A 24,808-nucleotide genomic window follows, 5' to 3' on the forward strand; every position below is an offset into this window, starting at 1 on the left:
CCCTGGTATATTCCACGCTTAACTGTATTGGCTGTGATGTGATATTATTTGAATTTGTTTGGATATTAAGTGTGGTTTTCCAATTTTTCATTACTATGTTTAGGAACTGTATCAATTTAGGATATACTTTGTATATTTCCAATATTTGAATTAACCATGAGTGGGGTACACTATCAAAAGCTTTTCGGTAATCAATGTATGCCTAGTGTAGTGACCTTTGTTTAGTTTTAGCTTGATATGTCACTTCTGCATCTATTATCAGTTGCTCTTTACATCCTCGTGCTCCTTTGCAACAGCCTTTTTGTTCTTCATTTATAATTTTGTTCTGTGTTGTATGTGTCATTAATTTCTGTGTAATGACTGAAGCTAATATTTTGTATATTGTTGGTAGGCATGTTATGGGGCGGTATTTAGCTGGGTTTGCTGTGTCTGCTTGATCTTTAGGTTTCATATAAGTTATTCCATGTGTAAGTGTATCAGGGAATGTGTATGGGTCTGCAATGTAACTGTTAAATAATTTATATTAAAAACAAAGATTCAAAGACTTACCAAGTGGGAAAGCGCCGGTAAACAGACACAATAAATAAAACACACAAAACTTCTAGCTTTCGCAACCGACGGTTACTTCTTCATGAAAGAGGGAGGGAGAGGGAAAGACGAAAGGATGTGGGTTTTAAGGGAGAGGGTAAGGAGTCATTCCAATCCCGGGAGCGGAAAGACTTACCTTAGGAGGAAAAAAGGACAGGTGTACACTCGCGTGCGTGCGCGCGTGCGCGCATACAGACACACACACACACACACACACACACACACACACACACACACACACACAGACACAGACACAGACACAGACACAAGCAGACATATTTAAAGGCAAAGAGTAAGGGCAGAGATGTCAGTCTAGGCGGAAGTACAGAGGCAAAGAAGTTGTTGAAAGACAGGTGAGGTATGAGCGGCGGCAACTTGAAATTAGTGGAGGTTGAGGCCTGGCGGATATCGAGAAGAGAGGATATACTGAAGGGCGAGTTCCCATCTCCGGAGTTCGGATAGGTTGGTGTTGGTGGGAAGTATCCAGATAACTCGGACGGTGTAACACTGTGCCAAGATGTGCTGGCCGTGCACCAAGGCATGTTTAGCCACAGGGTGATCCTCATTACCAACAAACACTGTCTGCCTGTGTCCATTCTTGCGAATGGACAGTTTGTTGCTGGTCATTCCCACATAGAAAGCGTCACAGTGTAGGCAGGTCAATTGGTAAATCACGTGGGTTCTTTCGCACGTGGCTTTGCCTTTGATCGTGTACACCTTCCGGGTTACAGGACTGGAGTAGGTGGTGGTGGGAGGGTGCATAGGACAGGTTTTACACCAGGGGCGGTTACAAGGGTAGGAAATCCCCAAACCATCTTCCCTACCCTCTGGCTCCTACCCTTGTAACAGCTTCAAAGCCCCAACAGAACGTATCTCAGCTCTGGTAGACCAACACCTCCAACCTATCACCCGCAGACTCCCATCCTACATCAAGGACACAAACCACTTCCTAGAACGCCTCAAATCCATTCCCACTCCTCTCCCACCTGAAACCTTTCTTGTCACCATAGATGCTACATCCCTTTACACAAACATCCCACACACCCATGGTCTCTCTGCCCTTGAGCACTACCTCTCCCAACGCCCACTCGAAGATCTTCCAAAAACCTCGTTCCTTATCACACTTACCAACTTCATCCTCACCCATAATTACTTCACTTTTGAAGACTAGACCTACAAACAAATCAGGGGAACTGCCATGGGAACCAGGATGGCTCCATCCTATGCCAACCTCTTCATGGGCCGCATGGAGGAGGCTTTCCTGAAACGGCTGCTTCCCCTGGCCTGGTATAGGTTTACAGATGACATCTTTGTGGTCTGGACTCATGGTGAAGAAACACTACTTAATTTCCTCCATAACCTCAACTCCTTTTCGAATCTGAATTTCACCTGGTCCTTCTCCAAAACCCAAGCCACCTTCCTGGATGTTGACCTTCATCTTGTTGAAGCTCACATCCACACCTCTGTCCATATCAAACCCACAAACAAACAACAGTACCTTCACTTTGATAGCTGCCATCCATTCCACATCAAACTCTCCCTTCCCTACAGCCTAGGTATTCGTGGCGAACGTATCTGCTCAAGTGACGAATCCCTCAACAATTACACCAATAACCTGACCAGTGCTTTCCTCTCCCGCAACTCTCCTGCAGACCTTATCCACAAACAGATCTCCTGAGCAATAGATTCCTCCCCGTCCAACAACAATGTGTCTACCCTCAGACCACACAGAAGCATCCCCCTTGTCACCCAATATTATCCTGGCCTCGAATACATCAATAAATTACTCCGCCAGGGATATGACTTTCTCAATTCAACCCCTGAGATGAGATCATCCCTTGACAAAATTCTCCCCACATCACCCAGAGTTGCATTTCATCGCCCCCCTAACCTCTGTAACATCCTTGTTAAACCCTACAATATTCCCAGACTACCTTCTCTACCCAGCGGTTCCTACCCCTGTAACCGACCCCGCTGCAAAACCTGCCCCATGCATCCCCCCACAACCACCTACTCCAGCCCCGCTACTGGTAAAACATACACAATTCAAAGCAGGGCCACGTGTGAAACTACACATGTCATTTATCAGCTGACATGCCTGCACTACACAGTCTTTTACATCGGTATGACAACAATGAAACTGGCTGATCGCATGAACGGACACAGACGAACTGTCCGCCTAGGAGATGTCCAATACCCAGTAGCAGAGCATGCCCTCCAGCATAATTCTAGGGACCTAGGAACCTGCTACACTGTATGTGCCATTTGGCTTCTCCCACCCAACACCAGTCCCTCTGAACTGCGCAGATGGGAACTTGCACTCCAACACATCCTTTCATCCCGCCATCCCCCTGGACTGAACCTACGTTTAAACCTACGTTAAACAACCTCACTCCCATTTACTCTTCAGTCTTCTCCTCTTTTCCTTAGCCATTCATGCATCTTTTCATCCTACATCTTTATACTATATACCTCTTTACTTCTGTATGCATCCTCTTTGGTTTGAAGCTGGCACAGTACTTACAGTAGAATATCTTTGGCTTCCCTATGACAACCATGCCTCCAACCTTGCTACCCTCCCTGTTTTCCTTTCCCTGTTGCTTCATAACCTGGGTTGTGAGTAACTAAATCCACTTTCCCTTCTTCCCTTTCTTTCCCCTCTCCCCTCCCTGATGAAGGAACATTTATTCCGAAAGCTAGGACCTTAAATTTTTTGTTGTTTTTTGTGTATCTATCGGCTGTACTGAGCTGAGGTAAGTACTGGCCAGCCCCTCTATCTCTTTGTTAGTATTTGTTTCACATCTTTGTATTTTATATATGTCAGCTGAAATTTTTCTTCTATATCTAGCATGTGTGTCACTTCATGTTCTATTTGTACTTGTTCTGGTGGCAGTCTTAAGATTTCGTTTTCCTCTGATTGTTTAATTGATGTGTGTTGTTCTTTGTTTGTTTGCTCTGGGATGTTTGAGTCCATTACTGTATTGCTCTGGGATGTTTGAGTCCATTACTGTATTTTCTTCTTCTTCTTCTGATTGCACATTATTTTGTTCCAGTATTTGTTGTACTTGTTGTATGATGTTTTCTAATTCTGACTGGGGTATCCTGTTATTTTTTATTATTACACGGATCTGATCAGCTAGTCGTTGTTCTGTTAAAAATTTTAATTCTGGGTATCTGGTGATAAATGTTGTGTTTACTTGTGATCTGTATCCAGTTGTGTTGGTTCCTAGGTTTGTTGCTTGGTAATAACAGAACACGAGGTGTCGATTAAATTCATCTGACCATCTCATCCTCTGTCTTTGTTTTCCTTCTAGGGTGGTTGCAGGAAGCATATCCTGCAAAACACCTCTATTTGGATTTGAATCATTTTCCAGTTGGCTAGCAGTGTCGTTACCATTGTGGGCGGGCATAGGGTTCAAGCGTCGTCCCGACCATGACGGCATTTGTCCGAGGCTTCTTTAGTTGTGTCCTGAACCAACTAATCACACTAAAAGGGGGGTTAGCCCTATTAGTGGTTTGTTCTTTTCGTCGCCTTTTACGACTGGCAGAACATACCGGAGGCCTATTCTTTTCCCGGGCCTCCACGGGAGTAGTTGTTGTTGTTGTTGTTGTTGTTGTTGTTGTTGTTGTTGTTGTTGTTGTTATTATTATTATTTTAGTGGAAAATAATATTTCAGGGTTTCCCAAAAGGTTCCATACCAGACCCAGTCCAATTTCTGTTCTCTGTTACTGATTCATAATTACATATCAGCTCCCATTAGTTTTTCTCACAGATGACAGTTCTGTGTTGATTACAAATCAGGATACCGAAAAATTCCCAAATATTTGACCGCTACTCTCAGTACCTTACAAGCTTTATTTCAATTAAATGGGCTGGACATTAGTGAATCTAAGACTCACCTGATACAATTCAAAACTAAACAGGCAAAACTCAGTTAAAATAGTGCAGACACTTAAGATATAGAAAAAAAATCATTTGGAAAATGTGCACTGATGAAGAACATGTCACCCCTTATTTAGAAAACTTACTCTCCCATCCATATACATTTATGAAATTATTATCTTTTTGTACCCCAAATAGGAACTGTTTGAGGGAAACTATTTTGTTCATACATGTGAAACGAGAAACAAAAAAAGAGTCTAAACATGAAAGCTTTCGGGCAGAAGGCCTCCTTCTGAAATAGACAACATACATACATACATACATACATACATTCACACAAATGCAGCTCGCACACACGACCACTGTCTCTGGCTGCACAGACCTTCTGACCAAAAGCTTACATGTGATTCTTGAGTTTCTCCCGGCGTATTCGATTATCAAAATATCCACGGGTGTACTGCCGGTCTATAGTGTCCAACGGGCACAATATTTCGGCGATCAAACATGTCGCCATCATCAGGTGAACTGACGGACTGAGCTCCTGTGAACGTGCCGGCACGGAGATCCGTACGCTATGGCTGCTCAGGGGGAACTGGGTTCGGTCGCGGCGGCCGCCGATTTAAATACCCTCTGCCCGCGGCGCGCTCCCTCCACCGTCCGCGCCCCGCGCCACGGTCTCGCGGTGGAACAGATTGCGACGGCGTCTGAGATGACGTCGGTGTGATGGCTCTGTCCGCCGTGGTCGTCACAACTATGCGTTTGCTCGATTTACTCTTGATTAACCCAATCGCTGGTTCCCAAGCCTTGCTAAGATTATAGCCACAGTCACGGTTTATGAGGTCGTCATTGGTGCGATTTTTCGATGGCCTCTCTAACAACGCTGTCCCAGTATCTCGACGTCTGTACCAGAATCCTCGTGCGGTCATACTCCATAGCGTGATTTTCCGACAAACAATGTTCAGCGACCGCCGACTTGCTCGGATACATTAGTCGAGTGTGCCTCTGGTGTTCACGGCATCGATCCTCGACAGTACGCATCGTCTGACCAATATACGACTTGCCACATTGACACGGAATCTGGTACACGCCAGCCTTCCTCAAACCGAGGTCATCTTTGGCGCTCCCCACCAGTGCACGAGTTTTATTCGGGGGACAAAACACAGTTCTGACACGGTGTTTCTTCAGAATGCGGGCGATTTTCCCCGAGAGTGTGCCTGTGTATGGAATAAATGCAGTGCCTACCTCCTCCCTCGTGACTTCATCCATATCAACAGGTTGTGCTGCAGTGGTTGGGCGGAGAGCACGTTGGATCTGCCACTCTGAGTACCCATTTTTCCGAAACACAGTTCTCAGATGTTCCAATTCCTGGGGTAGACACTCTGTGTCAGAGATAGTGCGCGCCCTATGTACTAGAGTTTTAAGTACCCCATTCCCCTGAGCAGCCATAGCGTACGGATCTCCGTGCCAGCACGTTCACAGGAGCTCAGTCCGTCAGTTCACCTGATGATGGCGACATGTTTGATCGCCGAAATATTGTGCCCGTTGGACACTATAGACCGGCAGTACACCCGTGGATATTTTGATTATCGAATACGCCGGGAGAAACTCAAGAATCACATCATACACCTTTACGGGGAGGAGATGTATCGCAGCATGAAGAAATTTGAAAAGTTGCGCCACCGTAGATGTCGTTTGCTAAGTACTCTTGCCTTTCTAAAGAGATGTCGTTCCGAGAATGTTGTTCCAAATTTTGCTAAGGTTATGCATCACATTGATTCTGCAGCAGCTAAGAGAATCAAGAAATGAGCCAGCCTCGCATTGGTACGTGAGAGAGTGCAATTCACCCGCCGGAGCCTTGAGTTTATCTCACAGGAATTACTCAAGTTACATTTGCAACTGGCTACTAAGTTCACTTCTTTTTCTTGGGATTGGATTGATGGTGTCACCTGGGTGTCAGCTGATTCTGCTCATAAGAAGGCTACGCGACGTCAAACAGCTAAGTTCTCACGTCTCCTTGACAAACCATCTCTGCAGGTTCCGTGCAAGACTGTCATCAATTTGAGTGGCATGGTGTTGAGTGATGATGCGGTCTCGGTTTTGCAGAAAGGTCTCAACTTCGCTCCCACCCCCAAGTTCACTCCGGTCGCAGAAATTGTTAGTGCTGTTGAACAGGTTGCAGCTCGACTTCCGCTAGAATCAGCCGAGGAAATACGTCGTGAAACTTGTCGTGCGTTGACTAAATCCAAGCTGATGAAGTCAAATATCAGCAGTAAAGAGAGGGCGGCCATTCGTGATCTGAGGGAACGCTCTGAAATTGTTGTCTTACCGGCTGACAAAGGCAATGCTACAGTTGTTGTCTCCCGTAAGGACTACACTGATAAGATGCAGAGCCTGCTAAATGACGATTCCTACCGGAAGATCAGTGTTGACCCTACAAAAAAGGTGGAGAACAAGACGAGGGTTGTTCTCAAGGACGCAGATTTACCGGAGGGTGACGCTAAGAAATTGTTACCCCAACGTCCGGTACCGCCTAGACTATATGGACTCCCGAAGGTTCACAAAGAGGGGGTACCATTACGCCCCATTGTCGGCAACATCAGGGCACCTACATATTTGTTGGCCAAATACCTGACGGGAATATTAAGTCCTTATGTGGGTAAATGCCCTCATCACATCCGTAATTCCGTGGATTTTGTTAAACGCCTTGATAGCTTCAGGTTGGATGAGTCAGATATCATGGTGAGTTTTGACGTCGTTTCCTTGTTTACGAGGGTACCCCTGCGAGAGTCGCTAGAGTTGATTGGTCAGAGGTTTGACGAGAATACCACTGAACTTTTTATGCATGTCTTGACTTCCACGTATTTTCTTTTTAATGGAGAATACTACGAACAAACGGAGGGAGTCGCCATGGGTAGCCCACTCTCACCGGTGGTGGCGAATTTGGACATGGAGAACTTCGAGGAGGAAGCCCTGTCGTCATCCGAATGGAAACCTACTTGCTTTTTCAGTTACGTGGACGACACGTTCGTCATCTGGCCACATGGTATGGATAAACTCCTTGACTTCCTTACACATCTAAACTCCATACACCCCAACATCAAATTCACTATGGAGACTGAAAAGGAGGGTAAATTACCTTTCCTTGATGTCTTGGTCAGGAGAAGGGCTGACGGCACCCTAGGTCATGGGGTGTATCGAAAGACAACACACACTGATCTGTATTTGCACGCAGACAGCTGCCACCACCCTTCACAGAGGAATGGGGTACTTAAAACTCTAGTACATAGGGCGCGCACTATCTCTGACACAGAGAGTCTACCCCAGGAATTGGAACATCTGAGAACTGTGTTTCGAAAAAATGGGTACTCAGAGTGGCAGATCCAACCACTGCAGCACAACCTGTTGATATGGATGAAGTCACGAGGGAGGAGGTAGGCACTGCATTTATTCCATACACAGGCACACTCTCGGGGAAAATCGCCCGCATTCTGAAGAAACACCGTATCAGAACTGTGTTTTGTCCTCCGAATAAAACTCGTGCACTAGTGGGGAGCGCCAAAGATGACCTCGGTTTGAGGAAGGCTGGCGTGTACCAGATTCCGTGTCAATGTGGCAAGTCGTATATTGGTCAGACGATGCGTACTGTCGAGGATCGATGCCGTGAACACCAGCGGCACACTCGACTAATGTATCCGAGCAAGTCGGCGGTCGCTGAACATTGTTTGTCGGAAAATCACGCTATGGAGTATGACCGTACGAGGATTCTGGTACAGACGTCGAGATACTGGGACAGCGTTGTTAGAGAGGCCATCGAAATTCGCACCAATGACGACCTCATAAACCGTGACTGTGGCTATAATCTTAGCAAGGCTTGGGAACCAGCGATTGGGTTAATCAAGAGTAAATCGAGCAAACGCATAGTTGTGACGACCACGGCGGACAGAGCCATCACACCGACGTCATCTCAGACGCCGTCGCAATCTGTTCCACCACGAGACCGTGGCGCGGGGCACGGACGGCGGAGGGAGCGCGCCGCAGGCGGAGGGTATTTAAATCGGCGGCCGCCGCGACCGAACCCAGTTCCCCCTGAGCAGCCATAGCGTATGGATCTCCGTGCCGGCACGTTCACAGGAGCTCAGTCCGTCAGTTCACCTGATGATGGCGACATGTTTGATCGCCGAAATATTGTGCCCGTTGGACACTATAGACCGGCAGTACACCCGTGGATATTTTGAAAAGCTTACATGTTTAGTGCTCTTTTTGTTGTGCCTGGCTACAAATCAACATATCCACTATATGGTCAGTAGCACCCTATCCTTTTCCTAACACTGACATTACTCCATCCTGGATGTTCCATTATTTAAAGAAACAAAGAAACCTGTATGCTTCCCACCACCACCACCACCACCACCACCACCACCACCTAAAACTTCATACCCAGGCACCTCAATATATGAAAACTAAAGTTTATACTAAATAAAAAGGGAACAAGTTAATGCAGATGAATTTATGTCCACTGAAAAGAAAGCTACATGAGGGCGCTGATACTCGAAATGCTATTACTCAGTGCATGAATTCATCCAGGATGAACCAGTAATTTGAGCTGGATGCAACTTACGAAAATAGAAAAAATGTCACAACCCATTTGTGTGTGTGTGTGTGTGTGTGTGTGTGTGTGTGTGTGTGTGTATTTCTACTAGAGAGAACAAGATCTCAATAGCTAGTCTAAGTGCTACTTCCTGTTGTGTATCATGTGTGCATCGCATGCAAGTCAGCAATAGGCGAATGGTTGCCATTCCTTTATATTGATGAATTACTCCATCCGGGAATTTCCACTGTTGTTATACAATTCACAGTTTCATACAGAAACAAGACATTAATGTCTGAATGCTCTAGTTTGTCACACAGTCCAAAACATTTATCTCCAGTTTTTTTTACTTATAAACTCTTATTAATGCTACATCAAGCATTTGAGGATTGTAATGAATATCTAACTCCTAGAATAAACAACAACAGCAAGTAGTAGTTCTCACTTTCTTCTGTTTATTTTGTTAAACACGTGTATGGCAGTATACTCTAATCTCCAAAAACAAACAATGCCACCCTTCATACAAATATAATTTCTTATGTATCAATCAACTATGAACCATTTTTGAGAGTTGAACAAAATGCACAAATGGTAAATATGTGAATGATTACCTGTTCAAAATTCAGAGGCTGCAAATTCAGGCTCAACTTTCTTTTGGGAGTACTCTCCTTTTCTCTGAAATGTATGAAATCGTGGATCAGACAAGTAATAAAACAAGAAATGACTGTACTCAACAAAATCAACAATATGAGTTTTAAAAAAAATAAGAGCTTAAAAAAAATAGGTAAACAACCTTTATTGATGCATACTAGATGCTAGTTCAGCAGTATTTACCTTCAGGAGATGAAATTCCAGTACAGTTGACACATGTTCTGAAGCAATAAAATATATAGTCTTTGAAGAAGTAATATTATACAGGGTGTTACAAAAAGGTACGGCCAAACTTTCAGGAAACATTCCTCACACACAAATAAAGAAAAGACGTTATGTAGACGTGTGTCCGGAAACGCTTAATTTCCACGTTAGAGCTCATTTTAGTTTCGTCAGTATGTACTATACTTCCTTGATTCACTGCCAGTTGGCCCAATTGAAGGAAGGTGCTTGTGTTGACATGTGACTCATTGCTCTACAGTACTAGCATCAACCACATCAGTACGTAGCATCAACAGGTTAGTGTTCATCACAAACGTGGTTTAGCAGTGAGTGCAATGTTTACAAATGCGGAGTTGGCAGATGCCCATCTGATGTATGGATTAGCACAGGGCAATAGCCATGGTGCGGTATGTTTGTATCGAGACAGATTTCCAGAATGAAGGTGTCCCGACAGGAAGACATTCGTAGCAAATTGATCGGTGTCTTAGGGAGCACGGAACATTCCAGCCTATGACTCGCGACTGGGGAAGACCTAGAACGACGTGGACACCTGCAATGGACGAGGCAATTCTTTGTGCGGTTGACGATAAGCCTAATGTCAGCGTCAGAGAAGTTGCTGCTGTACAAGGTAACGTTGACCACGTCACTGTATGGAGAGTGCTACGGGAGAATCAGTTGTTTCCGTACCATGTACAGTGTGTGCAGGCACTAGCAGCAGCTGATTGGCCTCCACGGGTACACTTCTGCAAATGGTTCATCCAACAATGTGTCAATCCTCATTTCAGTGCAAATTTTCTCTTTATGGATGAGGCGAGAATCTGCATGCAATTGTGCAATCACGTCATCAACACAGATTTTCTGTGAGTGTTTGGGCAGGCATTGTTGGTAATGTCTTGACTGGGCCCCTTTATCTTCCACCTACGCTCAATGGAGCACGTTGTTATGATTTCATACGGGATACTCTACCTGTGCTGCTAGAACATGTGCCTTTACAAGTACGACACAACATGTGCTTCATGCACGATGGAGCTCCAGCACATTTCAGTTCGAATGCTTCTCAACAACAGATTTGGTGACCGATGAATTGGTAGAGGCGGACCAGTTCCATGGCCTCCACGCTCTCCTGGCCTCAACCCTCTTGACTTTCATTTATGGGGGCATTTGAAAGCTCTTGTCTACGCAACCCCGGTACCAAATGTACATAGAGACTCTTCGTGCTCATATTGTGGATAGCTGTGATACAATATGCCATTCTCCAGGGCTGCATCAGAGCATCAGAGATTCCATGCGACGGAGGGTAGATGCATGTATCCTCGCTAACGGAGGACATTTTGAACATTTCCTGTAACAAAGTGTTTAAAGTCACACTGGTACATTCTGTTGCTGTGTGTTTCCATTCCATGATTAATGTGATTTGAAGAGAAGTAATAAAATGAGCTCTAACATGGAAAGTAAGCATTTCCGGACACATGTCCGCATAACATATTTTCTTTCTTTGTGTGTGAGGAATGTTTCCTGAAAGTTTGGCCGTACCTTTTTGTAACACCCTGTATAATTGATTTTTTGTTGATTTTTTCTTACTTGGCCAATTAGCATGCTTGACTCTCAGCACATCTGTTGTTGGCCCAGTAATGGCAATTTTTAAATTCTTTATGGTGAAAACTATGATATACCAATACTGATTAAGACAAACACAGGAAAGAATAGCTGGAAATTCTGCATAATTGGATCATCACACTTATTGTATACAATACTGTATAAATGTAAAAGTGTGTGCAGTGATGACACATTAGTGTTGTCACATATTACTCAGTGTTCGAAAGTAGTTTTCAAGTCAAAGCTTCAGTTCATGAAAGTGGACAGTGTTTCACAACACAACCTTTTTACCAAAGAAGAAATTGTTTCTCACTGGAAAGTACCATATGAAACTGTGGATTCATTCCCGAGAGCGACTGACTACCATAACAAAAGTATTATATATAAAACATCACTCACTAAAACTAAGAAATTTTGTAGTATATTGGCTGCTTTATTTTAACCAACTGGCTGTTATTTATTGTGATGAAATGTTTTCATTACTCTGCACTTTGTTGGTGTCTGCTGAAGATTTTAGAATATTCATTTAACTGTAGGTTCTCCTGTAAATGAAAAACAGATAACATGTGAAAACACGAGAAGATTCAGTTAATTTACTTACACAGCAGAAGACAATTCTCTACATGGACACAGTTGTGAGAAGATGCAAGACTAGAGAACTAATGTGCGAGACTCTCACAGACACAACACCCTAAGTGAAGTTTCTTGGTGAAATACCCAAGCATTTTGAAGTACGTACAGGAGTTCAACAAGGAGATGGCCTCTTTCTGTTACTGTTTAATATCGTATTAGGCAAAATCTTTTGCTGGCAATCTACCTTCACAAAGAAATCAAGTATGCCATAGAGAAATTACACGATATAACATCAAAGACAGGCCTTCAAATATTATATGAGGAGACTCAGTTGTTTCTGTACCATGTACAGCGTGTGCAGGCACTAGCAGCAGCTGATTGGCTGATTTGATGGAAAATTTACATCAAAATATCAGATAATTTCTACTACAAGTGAAATATAGGACAATTTTAAGTGTGTCTTCTTTTAAATATCTCTCAGAAATCATAGTACCACGTGGAATCGACAGTAAAGCCAATTTAGAAAGAGTGTACAGAACAACTCAGAATCACTACAACAAATGAGTGATATCCCATGATGGGAAATTTCAGTATTACAAGACAATTGTTTTATGTGGCACATTAAATGATTTAGAAACTACATTAAAATTAATGAAATTGAAAACTAAGACTGAAAAATTCACAGAAAAATATATGGTCCTATCAGTATAAATGGCATATGGATTAAAAGCCTGTGCACAGCAGCAGACACAGACAAGAGGTAGAAGACACTTTAGGTTCTATGGCCACAACTACAGAATGGATGACACCAGGGTAATTAAAAACTATTTAATACAGGATGTAAAGAAATTAAGTATCAATTTAGCAGAAAATGGTGGTGTAAGGGTAAGGCGTATAATTATGCTAGTATGCTGCAGGTGCACTGCAAATGTAAAATTTTTAGTTGTTACTGTAAATTCAGAATTGGCTTCATGGCACCACTAAATGTGTGTTCTGTTATAGGTATCTGAACATCGTGATAACTGTGCAGGAGGGGATATCCACTGTGATGGTGGAGTGGCAGAGGTTGTAATACAGTGAAATTCGGATGAGATTTTCTTGCTGATTCCATAAAGCTGGACCTACTGGTAAGGCAATTCAACAATTAGTGAACTAATTCAAACACCCCGATCTCCGCCGAGCAAATATGCACTAAACGTAGTCTAAAGTCGGTGTGGCAATTGTCGGTGTAAATGGACATTCCACGCTCGATGGTACATAAAGTATTGTGATACACGCTGAAAAAAATGCCGTACCATCATCATGTTCTCTGCCAATTACAGGAGGAGAATTTGGCAGAGTGTATGAATATGTACCGTGCCTAATTATTATTATGGACTTGCCAAACTTTAATAATGCTTACTGTGATGATAAGAACAGAATATGAACAGTGCTACTTCCAATATTTGCAGACTGTGCACATAGTTTTCGTACGGGATTGACAGATTTCAAGAAAAGTTACTTATGAATTTCAAACAAAGAAAAGTTACTTATGAATTTCATACAGTGACTCTGTTAGTTATAAATGTTTGCAACACATGAATAATTACAACTATGTTTGGTTACTGCACTCTAACATTATTATTACAGGACATCAACTGTGTGCAGTATGTGGCTAACACTTCATCTGTGCAAAAATTATGATAGACAAGACATGATCTGGCCCTAAAATATTGGTTATCTAACATCGAAATGTAAAAGTGTTTGAACTGCAAACTTTGTGTGGATCTCATTATTTAAAATAGCCTACCTCAGATGACCGTTGTTCAGCCAGATTCAATGGCAGCACAACTACTGAAGCAAAATTAGCACATGTAAACAGAGTTACGTTTCACAGACAAAATCTACAGCCCACTGTCCTTCGCTAAGAACTCCATCAGTTGGGAAGTGTATCTGGATACGTTGCAATGGTTTCTTTTACCACAGCATGTGTAGGATGAAAGTGTGCAAAACGTCATAGATATGGGTACTTTTAAATGATGTGTTTCCTAGAAGATCGATGGGCATGCAGAACACATGATATGGGTGGTGCATTCTCAATTCCTCATACCCAAGGACTACTACATTTGAGGATAAATCACAAGACTTGCATTTCACCAACACTATCATCTCATTATCAGAGCACAGACTGCATTAGACAAGCTGCTGCAGCTATAGAACCACAAATGCCCTGGAAATGTCTTTCATCCAGCAGCCGGGAGATGGGAGCTGTGTCGGGATGCAAATGGTGCTCATGTTGAGTGTACCATGTGATAAACATATGTCACTACAAATTATTTCAATGAAATTTATACTTAGCTGTATAATAAATTCACAAAAGGTAAAAATCACTAGCAGTTAGAAGAAATTAAGCAGGACTTATGAGAAATGAATGCCACAAATGACATCTTCAGACAATGCAAAGCAATTTGATCTATAGTACCAAATCACACATTTGCAGAGATCAAATGATCTCTAACTGGGCATAAAAAAGGAAGATTATTATTATTATTATTATTATTATTATTATTATTATTATTATTATTATTGTTGTTGTTGTTGTTGTTGTAATTGGATGAATATACACTTAAGCTTGACATTTGATCATCTTAAACTGATTTATGAATTTTTTCATTTATAGACATTTCTGGCTGTATCCAAGAAGGCAATAGTAGCCAACAAAGATGCCAGTAATTCACTGCACTCATTGCTGAATATTGGCACTGTGTTTTACAAGAAAATTCAGGTAATTTATAGGAAGATGATGGAAGCAAGACTGTTAAAAGCATTTTATGGTGACTTGGGCAGAAAAGAAAGTGTACAGGCAAGGACAGGAAGAAAAACTCCAATAAAATGCCGAGAGTGCCTGTACATGCCTACACTGAATACAGAAGAATCTGCAGTAATGAAATTACTCAAAATAATACAAGATAAAAAAAAGTTAGGTCTATCATGAAAACAGGCCAGAAAACTGCTCAAAAAAGGTTTCTGAATTTTCTGCTGATGGTATTTGACACATTCAAAGATAGGTATGTATGTATAGTCTACCTCAAAGGATTTATTCTAAAGGTAGTAAGTTTTCATTCTTTTCCGTGTGCATGTCAACAACTCTACACAGCTACTATGGGGTGAGTTGTCTCCTTTTCACATAAGGCATTAGTGACTCTTAAAACATTTAGTTCTGAGCAAGAGTACATGTGAAGCCTTCAGTGACTGCCATAGAAGAAGCTTAATAAAGGACCTCTCACAAAACATGAAAAAAAAATTTGGTTGCATGTAAAGTCTGTAAGCTGCACCAAAGTTAGTAAACCTATTCTGCCAGCCATAGCTCAAAACTGGATTTCTTGTTTATAATGAGCACCCACTTTAACAATTAAGCTATCTGAGCACACTTCCATGTCTAGTTAAAACTTCCACTGTCAATGATGTTTTCATCTATCATTTCCATGCATTTCTAGCAGAGGTTCATAAACATGGTAAGTGGGAGCAGTACCAATGGGGAAATGGAGATAGTTAAGAACAATGACTTACATTGCCACAAGCAACATATATTAAATGAATTTAAGTTTTGTCACTTTACTGGCGGTCAGTGTATTAATGGACTGAAATGAAAGAATGGACTGATGGTGATGAAAACAGGAGATTGGAATTGAGGTCCTGGCCTGACACAAAGAACAGTTTGTACTGGTATCACTTCATGAAACTGCCTCTTCACAGATTTCACCCCATCATTTCATCCACTCAATGCATTTAATTTTTGTACATGAATCTTGTGGCAGGGTGAGCCTCCATCTAAACCCTCCCCCAATGGTCCTATGACTATATATTCCTTGGGAGAACCTATGATACAAGATGTGGCAATTTAATAACAACACTAGTGCTGTGAATCATTTTATTTGTCACCAATTACACCATAAAATTAATCACCTTCAATATATTCTTCTAACTGATTCCTACAACAATCCATAAGAACTTTGCATTACTCACAAAGCAGTGCGAAAAGGCTGTTTCTGTCAGCTTGATAGGAACCTTCAGCACTTTTGCTTTCACCACTTCCATAATGTCAAATCATCTTGTCCCCTTAAGCACCAACTGGACTTAAAAGGAGCCACCACCACAGGGGACCTGGTCGGCGAATATAGTGAGTGGTCCAGCATGGTGATGCTGCATCCCACATGGAACGCCTTTACAGAGAGGGTGGAATGGGTTGGTGCATTGTCTTGGTGAAGCACCCAGGCCTCATTGTTCTAAAAATCTGATCATCATTTCATGTCATTTGCATTAGCAATAAATATTCGCTTCCGTACATTTCCTTTAACATGGCACGAGTTTGCCCCAGTTTCACAAGAAACTTCAGGTTAACTTGTTGCTCCATCTGAACACTTTGGATGTCCACCCAGATGCCAGCACAAGGACTTTAATGGATGTCTGTTATCACAGGACTGAGTGATGTCTAGCTATGCCCACTGAACACTGAGTGGAGAAGCATCAACTGACACAAACATTTTAAGACCTGGCACAGTGCGCTCACTGTTTACTGGTAGCAGCACCAATCCAGTTATTTAACTGTCATGCCACGTATTGTCCAGAAATAACATGTGGGACACCAGTGATAATGAGAGTTTGACTCAGATCTGGAAGTATGTTCAAATAGCCTGATCGTTAAAAGACTGCTCATAATAATCAGGAAACCTATGTTCAAGTCCAAGTCTGGCATAAATAGTAAATTTTCAGTTGTCGCTATAAGTTTACTAATATTCAGGTTTAGCATGTCTGAATAGTTTGCACTGATGTAATTTCACGTTACTACACCTTCGCCGATTTCATCCTCATCGTTCCACTATTTTCATTAACAAGAATTTAATTACTTCCACAAAACTTACAAGTCCGGGCACTCATGAACGACACAAACTGAAATCGAGGGTAGCAAAGCTACTGCAGTAATACTGAACTCTGCTTTCAAATGATCTGTCTACAAAGGAGTATCCGGGAGTACTGGCCCAGTTCGATCATCAAATCACAGCAGACATGAGTGACATAGATATTAGTGCAGCAGCTTTGAGAAGCAAATAGAATCGTTGAAACTGAGAACTGCCACAGGACCCAATGGAACCTTTATCGTATTCTATATAGCATTTATGGATGAGTTAACACCTCTTAACTATAATATACTGCATATCCATCACAGAAAGCAAAAGTGTCCAGCACTTTAAAGAAAGCACTGGTTACAACCCTCTACAAGAGTAGCAGCAGAATTGATCCACAAAACTACTGTCCAGTATTACTTGCATCCTTGTGTTCTACAAAAATTAGAACATATTCCAAGATCAAATACAATGAGATGGCTCAAACATAATGAACTACTCTTGCCAAGCATGGATTCAGAAAACATCAGTCACATGAAACCCAACTCTGATTATCCTCATAGGGCATCCCGAATGGTATGGATCAAGACAACCTGGTAGATCCAGTACTTCTTGACTTCCAAGAAGTTTTTGACTCTATCACATGAACACTTATTAACAAAAGTACAATCAAATGGGGGTATCAAATGAAATTTGTGGCACTGTCGAGGATTTTTTGGTATGGAAGATGCAGAAGGTGATCTGGGATGGGGAGTCACTGACAGATGTTGAAATAGCTTCAGAAGTGCCACAGAAAAGTGTGTTGGGACCCTTGCCATTCCAGCGGTAATGTATTAATGACATGGCACACAACAGTTTGGGTTGTTAAGTGTACAAACGCATTCCATAGCACAATCCTTTGACAACAGTGGAGTACAACTTGAGTTCAGCCAGTCAGTCAGTGCGTGTCACTAGAGACAGCAAATACTAGTTTGTGTTTAGATTGATGCATGCAACTATAGAATATCTACTTCAGAAGTAAGAATTAAGGTTGGAAAATCTGAGATTACTATTGCTGGTGGAAAATAGGCAAGAGATGCTGCTCCAAATCTGAAGTAAGAAGTATTTGAAACTTACTTCTTAACTGTTAATGTAAAAATGACAAGTAGGATTTCCAAAACATATTTCCACACATGGGATCTATTCCACCATCGATTCCTTACGTTTCATCTGAGATGATGAGTCTTGCAGTTTTCATACAAAATGCAGCAAAACTGCAGAAGCTGTCATCATTTGCCCTGTATAAATTGAGTAATGTTATCTGGACTTAAAATTAAAACATAAGATTGCCCTTTACATGTGATTACATCAAGATAAAGCATTTCTGGAAGACCTTCAAAATTATTCAACATACAGATGACTAACTGAAATTTGTTCTCCTACTTTATACATATAGCAAACTTTACTTTCCAGCTTTACTGTTTTATTCTTATTTTGAAGACTTTTTTAATAAAAATATTTTTACTTTAATAAACATACTGAAGATAGCATCATACTGAATATGAGAAAACTGATGCTATTTTTGATATAAGCTGGTCCAGTATCCTTATAAATCAGTTTTTGTCAGTAACTGTATACCACTTTTCCACTAGTGTCAGCTTTAGAGAATACAATCAACAAATGTCTACTTTCATGCTCTTCAATGAAGCTGAGTAACACATCCCATGCATAACTATTATAACTCCAATGTTTACAATTTAGTGCTACAAGATACTAATTTTAAAATTGTTTACTACATTCAAGAACAAAAAGTTTGCCAAAAGCTTTGCAATAAACAAATGAACAGAGTACTGTGTCTTCTACTTTTGTGCAATTGAATTAAAAACAAACAAACAAACAAACTCACTGAATTTCCAGGGTCTCTTGTGGGGAACCATGAGCACTGCTTTCAATCATGCTTTTGCTTCTTGCATCATCACTCTTTTTATCTAGTTCAGCGACAACATCTGGAATCCCTGTAACTACTGAGTCCCCCATGAAGCTCATATTTTCAGTTGCTATAGGTGTTGTTTCATCTTTAATATAGGAGGACAAACTTGCAACTGAAAAATTGACAGAGCCCTAAAATCAGTATAAACTAACAAAGAATAAATTATATATACACAATATTTACATAAGTGTAAAATGGATTTAGTTGTTGCAGTACCTGCACACAATGTAGCTAAAATCTGCTTTAATGTGAAGAGAGATTCCATATGCCACTAAAACAAATAGACACACAAACTGCCATAAAAGAGAAGAATGACTGTTAAAGAGTAGCCATGTCATGGAATCAAAACAACTAATTTGTCAAAATAGTGCACTTACAAGTTCATGGGAATAATTACAACCTCCTACTCTATTGGTTGTATGGAAATTAATGGACCACACTATGGTGTCACGAGTGCCTCGTTCACAAAATAAGCCCCAAGAGGGTATTGTTGCCAGATTGTGGTGAAGGGTGTCTGGTTGTATTGCTACGGTGTGTTGAACTGAGGTATTGGGGACAATAACGATGCTTCAGTTTGAAGTAATTGCATAAGATATAAAATGAATGTAGGGTCAGGTCTGCTTGTAGGCTGTGGAGTAGATGGGGACTCTGAGGAGCTCACTCTGTGGTGAGAGGGCACACTCTGCATATAAGCCCCAGCCAAAGTACTGCAGATATGAAACAGTGACATAATAAACAACACCCCATTAGACCATGGATGGGAAGAGAATTCAAGCAAAAGTGGGAAAGGACTAAACAAAATAGTGAAGATCACGAAGACACAGATGATGACAAAACAAGATAAAAAAAGAAAGAAAGCCAGCAGGCAGAAGCCCATATGAATGCACTAGCAGAGAAATACTTGTCACTAAGGCCTAAGAGAAGACCTTGTATGTGTGTTACCAAAAGATACTGTGAATTACAGTGGTCTACAGCCCGTAGACTGCTCATGAGTCACAGCATATATGACTTGGTACGGACGTAGTGAAGGGCACACATAATTTCCATCCATTCTGTCATATAAATACTGCATCCACTAGGCAGGGAGTGTTGTTCACTGGTCCTAGAGCAAATGAAGGAGTATCAAACATATCTGGTCTTCAACTCTTGAGCCATTGGAGGAAGAACAATTAAAGGGCTCTGCACAAGAGAGTGCTATGCCACATATTCCTTTTATCCAAGTTGGTAGTTTCCTCATTGTCTCTAGGAGCAGCACAACCTACTATCTCTGTTAGTTTGTCGTATCAGGCTACATTTAGCAACTCAGGTATTCAAGCTTCTTATTGTCTCAAAGAGATCACAGAGAATATTTCAACACAAGTAAAAAAGAAATTAAAACACACACACACACACACACACACACACACACACACAAAAATGGCATTGCCTGATTGTAGCAGAGGAAAGACATCAGTATGGAAACAGCTTTATCTTTCAGGAACATCTAGTGATCCGGAAGCTGTTCTCTCAGATTTTTAAAATAAATATATTCCTCACACATCTGACGAATAATCTTCTGGGAAAGAGATATCTGGGGTATGTATTACATTTTCTTTGATATTGTGGCATAGTACTGCATTGTTGAAATATTTGTCCAGTTAATGTTGCATTGTATGCTATAACTAAAATAATTTATCTGACCTTTACACAATGTGTAGGTAATGTATTTAGTATATTAGAAGGTGCATATTTGTATATTAACCTATTACAGCATGCTAGATTCAACAGAGACCTTGTAACTCTTGAATAAGTAGCATAGTATTTGGCAGTGCGCATAGCACTATACTGCCAAAATTTTATCCAATGTATTTATAGTTTCTCAAAGTCAAGGTTTAATTGCTATGCAACAATAATAACCACATGCAGATTGTTGACAGTCTGATTATTTCTAAAAAGGCCACAATAAAACAAAGTGGTGCTGTCCATTTTCAGGAAGAGGATGAAACTACCAATAGACCAATCATTATGACACCTATGAAGATTAAGAAAGCTTATTGCCTATGTCAGTGATAGAACAAAAGAGAGTTACTGGGCAAAGGAGCTCGAGCCTAACTGTAAAAGCAAAAAGCAGTGCTGGGAACTAATAGAAGATACAGCTTCCACAAATTTTAATTCTTTTTGGAATATGTTCAATTTCAACACACACAATGCGTAATTGTTTTCTTGCATTATGGCAAACGCAATTATAAGGAAGAACATAAAAAAGGGCAAACATACCAATGAATCTAGAACAAGCTTTAGCTATTCGTATTCAATAAACATTTCAGGAAAACATGTAGATATTCGTCATGATTAGTTTTTGTCTTTGCATCAGTGACACAATAACAACGGGGATATCTTCAAAACATTCGGAAAATACACTCCTGGAAATTGAAATAAGAACACCGTGAATTCATTGTCCCAGGAAGGGGAAACTTTATTCACACATTCCTGGGGTCAGATACATCACATGATCACACTGACAGAACCACAGGCACATAGACACAGGCAACAGAGCATGCACAATGTCGGCACTAGTACAGTGTATATCCACCTTTTGCAGCAACGCAGGCTGCTATTCTCCCATGGAGACGATCGTAGAGATGCTGGATGTAGTCCTGTGGAACGGCTTGCCATGCCATTTCCACCTGGCGCCTCAGTTGGACCAGCGTTCGTGCTGGACGTGCAGACCGCGTGAGACGACGCTTCATCCAGTCCCAAACATGCTCAATGGGGGACAGATCCGGAGATCTTGCTGGCCAGGGTAGTTGACTTACACCTTCTAGAGCACGTTGGGCGGCACAGGATACATGCGGACGTGCATTGTCCTGTTGGAACAGCAAGTTTCCTTGCCGGTCTAGGAATGGTAGAACGATGGGTTCGATGACGGTTTGGATGTACCGTGCACTATTCAGTGTCCCCTCGACGATCACCAGAGGTGTACGGCCAGTGTAGGAGATCGCTCCTCACACCATGATGCCGGTTGTTCGCCCTGTGTGCCTCGGTCGTATGCAGTCCTGATTGTGGCGCTCACCTGCACGGCGCCAAACACGCATATGACCATCATTGGCACCAAGGCAGAAGCGACTCTCATCGCTGAAGACGACACGTCTCCATTCGTCCCTCCATTCACGCCTGTCGCGACACCACTGGAGGCGGGCTGCACGATGTTGGGGTGTGAGCGGAAGACGGCCTAACGGTGTGCGGGACCATAGCCCAGCTTCATGGAGACGGTTGCGAATGGTCCTCGCCGATACCCCAGGAGCAACAGTGTCCCTAATTTGCTGGGAAGTGGCGGTGCAGTCCCCTACGGCACTGCGTAGGATCCTACAGTCTTGACGCGCATCTGTGCGTCGCTGCGGTCCGGTCCCAGGTCGACGGGCACGTGCACCTTCCGCCGACCACTGGCGACAACATCGATGTACTGTGGAGACCTCACGCCCCACGTGTTGAGCAATTCGGCGGTACGTCCACCCGGCCTCCCGCGTGCCCACTATACGCCCTCGCTCAAAGTCCGTCAACTGCACATACGGTTCACGTCCACGCTGTCGCGGCATGCTACCAGTGTTAAAGACTGCGATGGAGCTCCGTATGCCACGGCAAACTGGCTGACACTGACGGCGGCGGTGCACAAATGCTGCGCAGCTAGCGCCATTCGACGGCCAACACCGCGGTTCCTGGTGTGTCCGCTGTGCCGTGCGTGTGATCATTGCTTGTACAGCCCTCTCGCAGTGTCCGGATCAAGTATGGTGGGTCTGACACACCGGTGTCAATGTGTTCTTTTTTCCATTTCCAGGAATGTAGTAGTACAGGTTCTGTGAAAAATGATGGTAAAGGAAAGCATTCAAAACAAGCCAATGTTCGCCTTATTCTGAAATATCAATCACATTCAAGAAGCCAAAACCCAACTGAAGTTTATCTGGATTATGACTTAACCATACAGTCTCTTTACACAAAATATTATCTACCTTGGTGCAATGAATGTGGTCATGATACTGTCTGTTCAAAATATACATCTGTATTTGTTGACACTGAGTTCAACAATGGATTTAAGATCCCCAATCAGATACAGGCAATAATGGTGATAAGTTAACCATAGCAAAAGAAAATGCCAGCACAACAAACAACCTCGAACTTTGAAAACTCGAAGCCGAACACAAAGCACATTTGCTCAGAGCAGAGTGAATGAAGACGCTCCTACAACAGTGAGCTGAAGAAGCAAAGGAAAATGCTGAAGATCTGTGGTTATCACATGTATGTCAGCAAGTGCTTCCTACTCCTATGGACCAGTGTTCTATAAATGCTAATTGTGGATTTTTAACTTTGGTGTCCATGACTGTGCCAAAGAGGAGATGTATATGTTCCTGTGGAATGAGAAAGTGGCAAAGAGAGGTAGTGCTGAAATTGTTAGCTGCATTACGAAGTACTTAGAAATAGGCAATGCTAACAACACAAAGAATCTTTTTGTGTTCTCAGACAACTGTGTTGGCAGAATAAGAATTGGAACATTATGGCTTTCTGGCACCATATGGTAACCAGTGGTCAATTTGATTCTGTGGAGCACTGCTTTCTTATCCCAGGCCACATTTTTCTGCCTTCAGACAGGGATTTTTCTAGAATCGAGAAGTTCAAAACAGCTCACTACGGAAATGTGTATACCACTAATGAATGAAAGATATTATTTCAAAAAGCTGCAAGAAGAAACCATTCAAAGTCACCACTATGGAGAAAGGAGGTATTTTTAATGCAACTGACTTTTTCAAACAAAATTCAGAAGAGGACAACTACTGATGACACAATGCCTCTTAAGTCCACCAACACTCACAGTTTCGAATTCCTGTGTGAAACAACGTGAACAACAATGTATGTGAAATTTTCTGTGCACAATGATGCAGTTCCAGTCACAACGGCAAAGTGAGGATGGCCAGCAGAAGTTCAGCTCATTCAGAAGAACATGGAACCAATTCCATTCGACTCAAAGAAGTTCAATGATTCGCAGAATCTACTCCAGTTCATCCTGCCAGTGCATCATTCATTTTATAATAGTATTAAGTGCAAAGAGATGGGAGGCGTAGAAAGTGGTGATGATTATGATTGCCCTCTTAATGTCAACTGAACGATCTGAGCTTTTTGTCAACAAAGAATATTTTGATTTGCTCGGCATTTGTTTCATATATCATATTAAAACACAATTTTATTACACACTACCAAATATTTAGTATGTAATAGGTATTAATTAATAAACATCATTCTTTACTGACATTGTGCCAAGTTCTGAGCAAGAAAGTGATAAGCCACCATTATTCGTGCAAGCCTTCATTTAATTGCAATTTACGTAATGTTTTTGAGATATACTATGCCGTTATACAAACTGAAAATACACATAACATAAACCAATACAAGTAAAGGCACTTAAAGTAAAATACGAAAATCTGACTTACAGAATTTTTGGGAACTTTTCAAATGCACTTTTCTCAGAAAGACAAATGTGCGGCATAGCACTATCTCACTCCAAACCCTTGAATTGGAGAAAAATCAAGTTACCAAGAGAAAGAGCCAGGCAAATTGGTGGGAAAGGAAAGGACCATGGGGTGTTTGTGAGAGTAAGGTAGGGAGAGGATTAAGATGTGGCAAGCAAAAGTCATAACGGATAGACCAAAACCATTTAATTAACTGAATTCCTGACTTTAATCACTTTTCTGAAAGCTGAATTTCTGTATTGGCCCTGCATTATCGAAGGAGGAAATCCCTACCTCTACCATGAGATTGTCCACAAGGATCGACTAGAAGTGGTAACCGAGTTAACTTGCCATCACATATGACACTTGAGAAGTGTT

At 41.9% G+C, this 24,808-nt stretch overlaps 1 protein-coding gene across 3 annotated transcripts in view; it reads right to left on the bottom strand.

The window, feature by feature from the left end:
- LOC126272059 (EH domain-binding protein 1) overlaps window positions 1–24,808 on the bottom strand; it is a 197,302-nt gene that overhangs the window by 115,942 nt on the left and 56,552 nt on the right. For all 3 annotated transcript variants that reach the window (XM_049974582.1, XM_049974581.1, XM_049974583.1), the window contains exons 6-7: window positions 18,870–19,065; window positions 9,671–9,734 (exon numbers count right to left, since the gene is read on the bottom strand). In XM_049974582.1, the coding sequence (XP_049830539.1) occupies window positions 9,671–9,734; window positions 18,870–19,065 (260 nt within the window). The remainder of the gene's footprint in view (window positions 1–9,670; window positions 9,735–18,869; window positions 19,066–24,808) is intronic.

This window comes from Schistocerca gregaria, chromosome 5 (assembly GCF_023897955.1).
Source record: "Schistocerca gregaria isolate iqSchGreg1 chromosome 5, iqSchGreg1.2, whole genome shotgun sequence".
Lineage (NCBI taxonomy): Eukaryota > Metazoa > Arthropoda > Insecta > Orthoptera > Acrididae > Schistocerca > Schistocerca gregaria.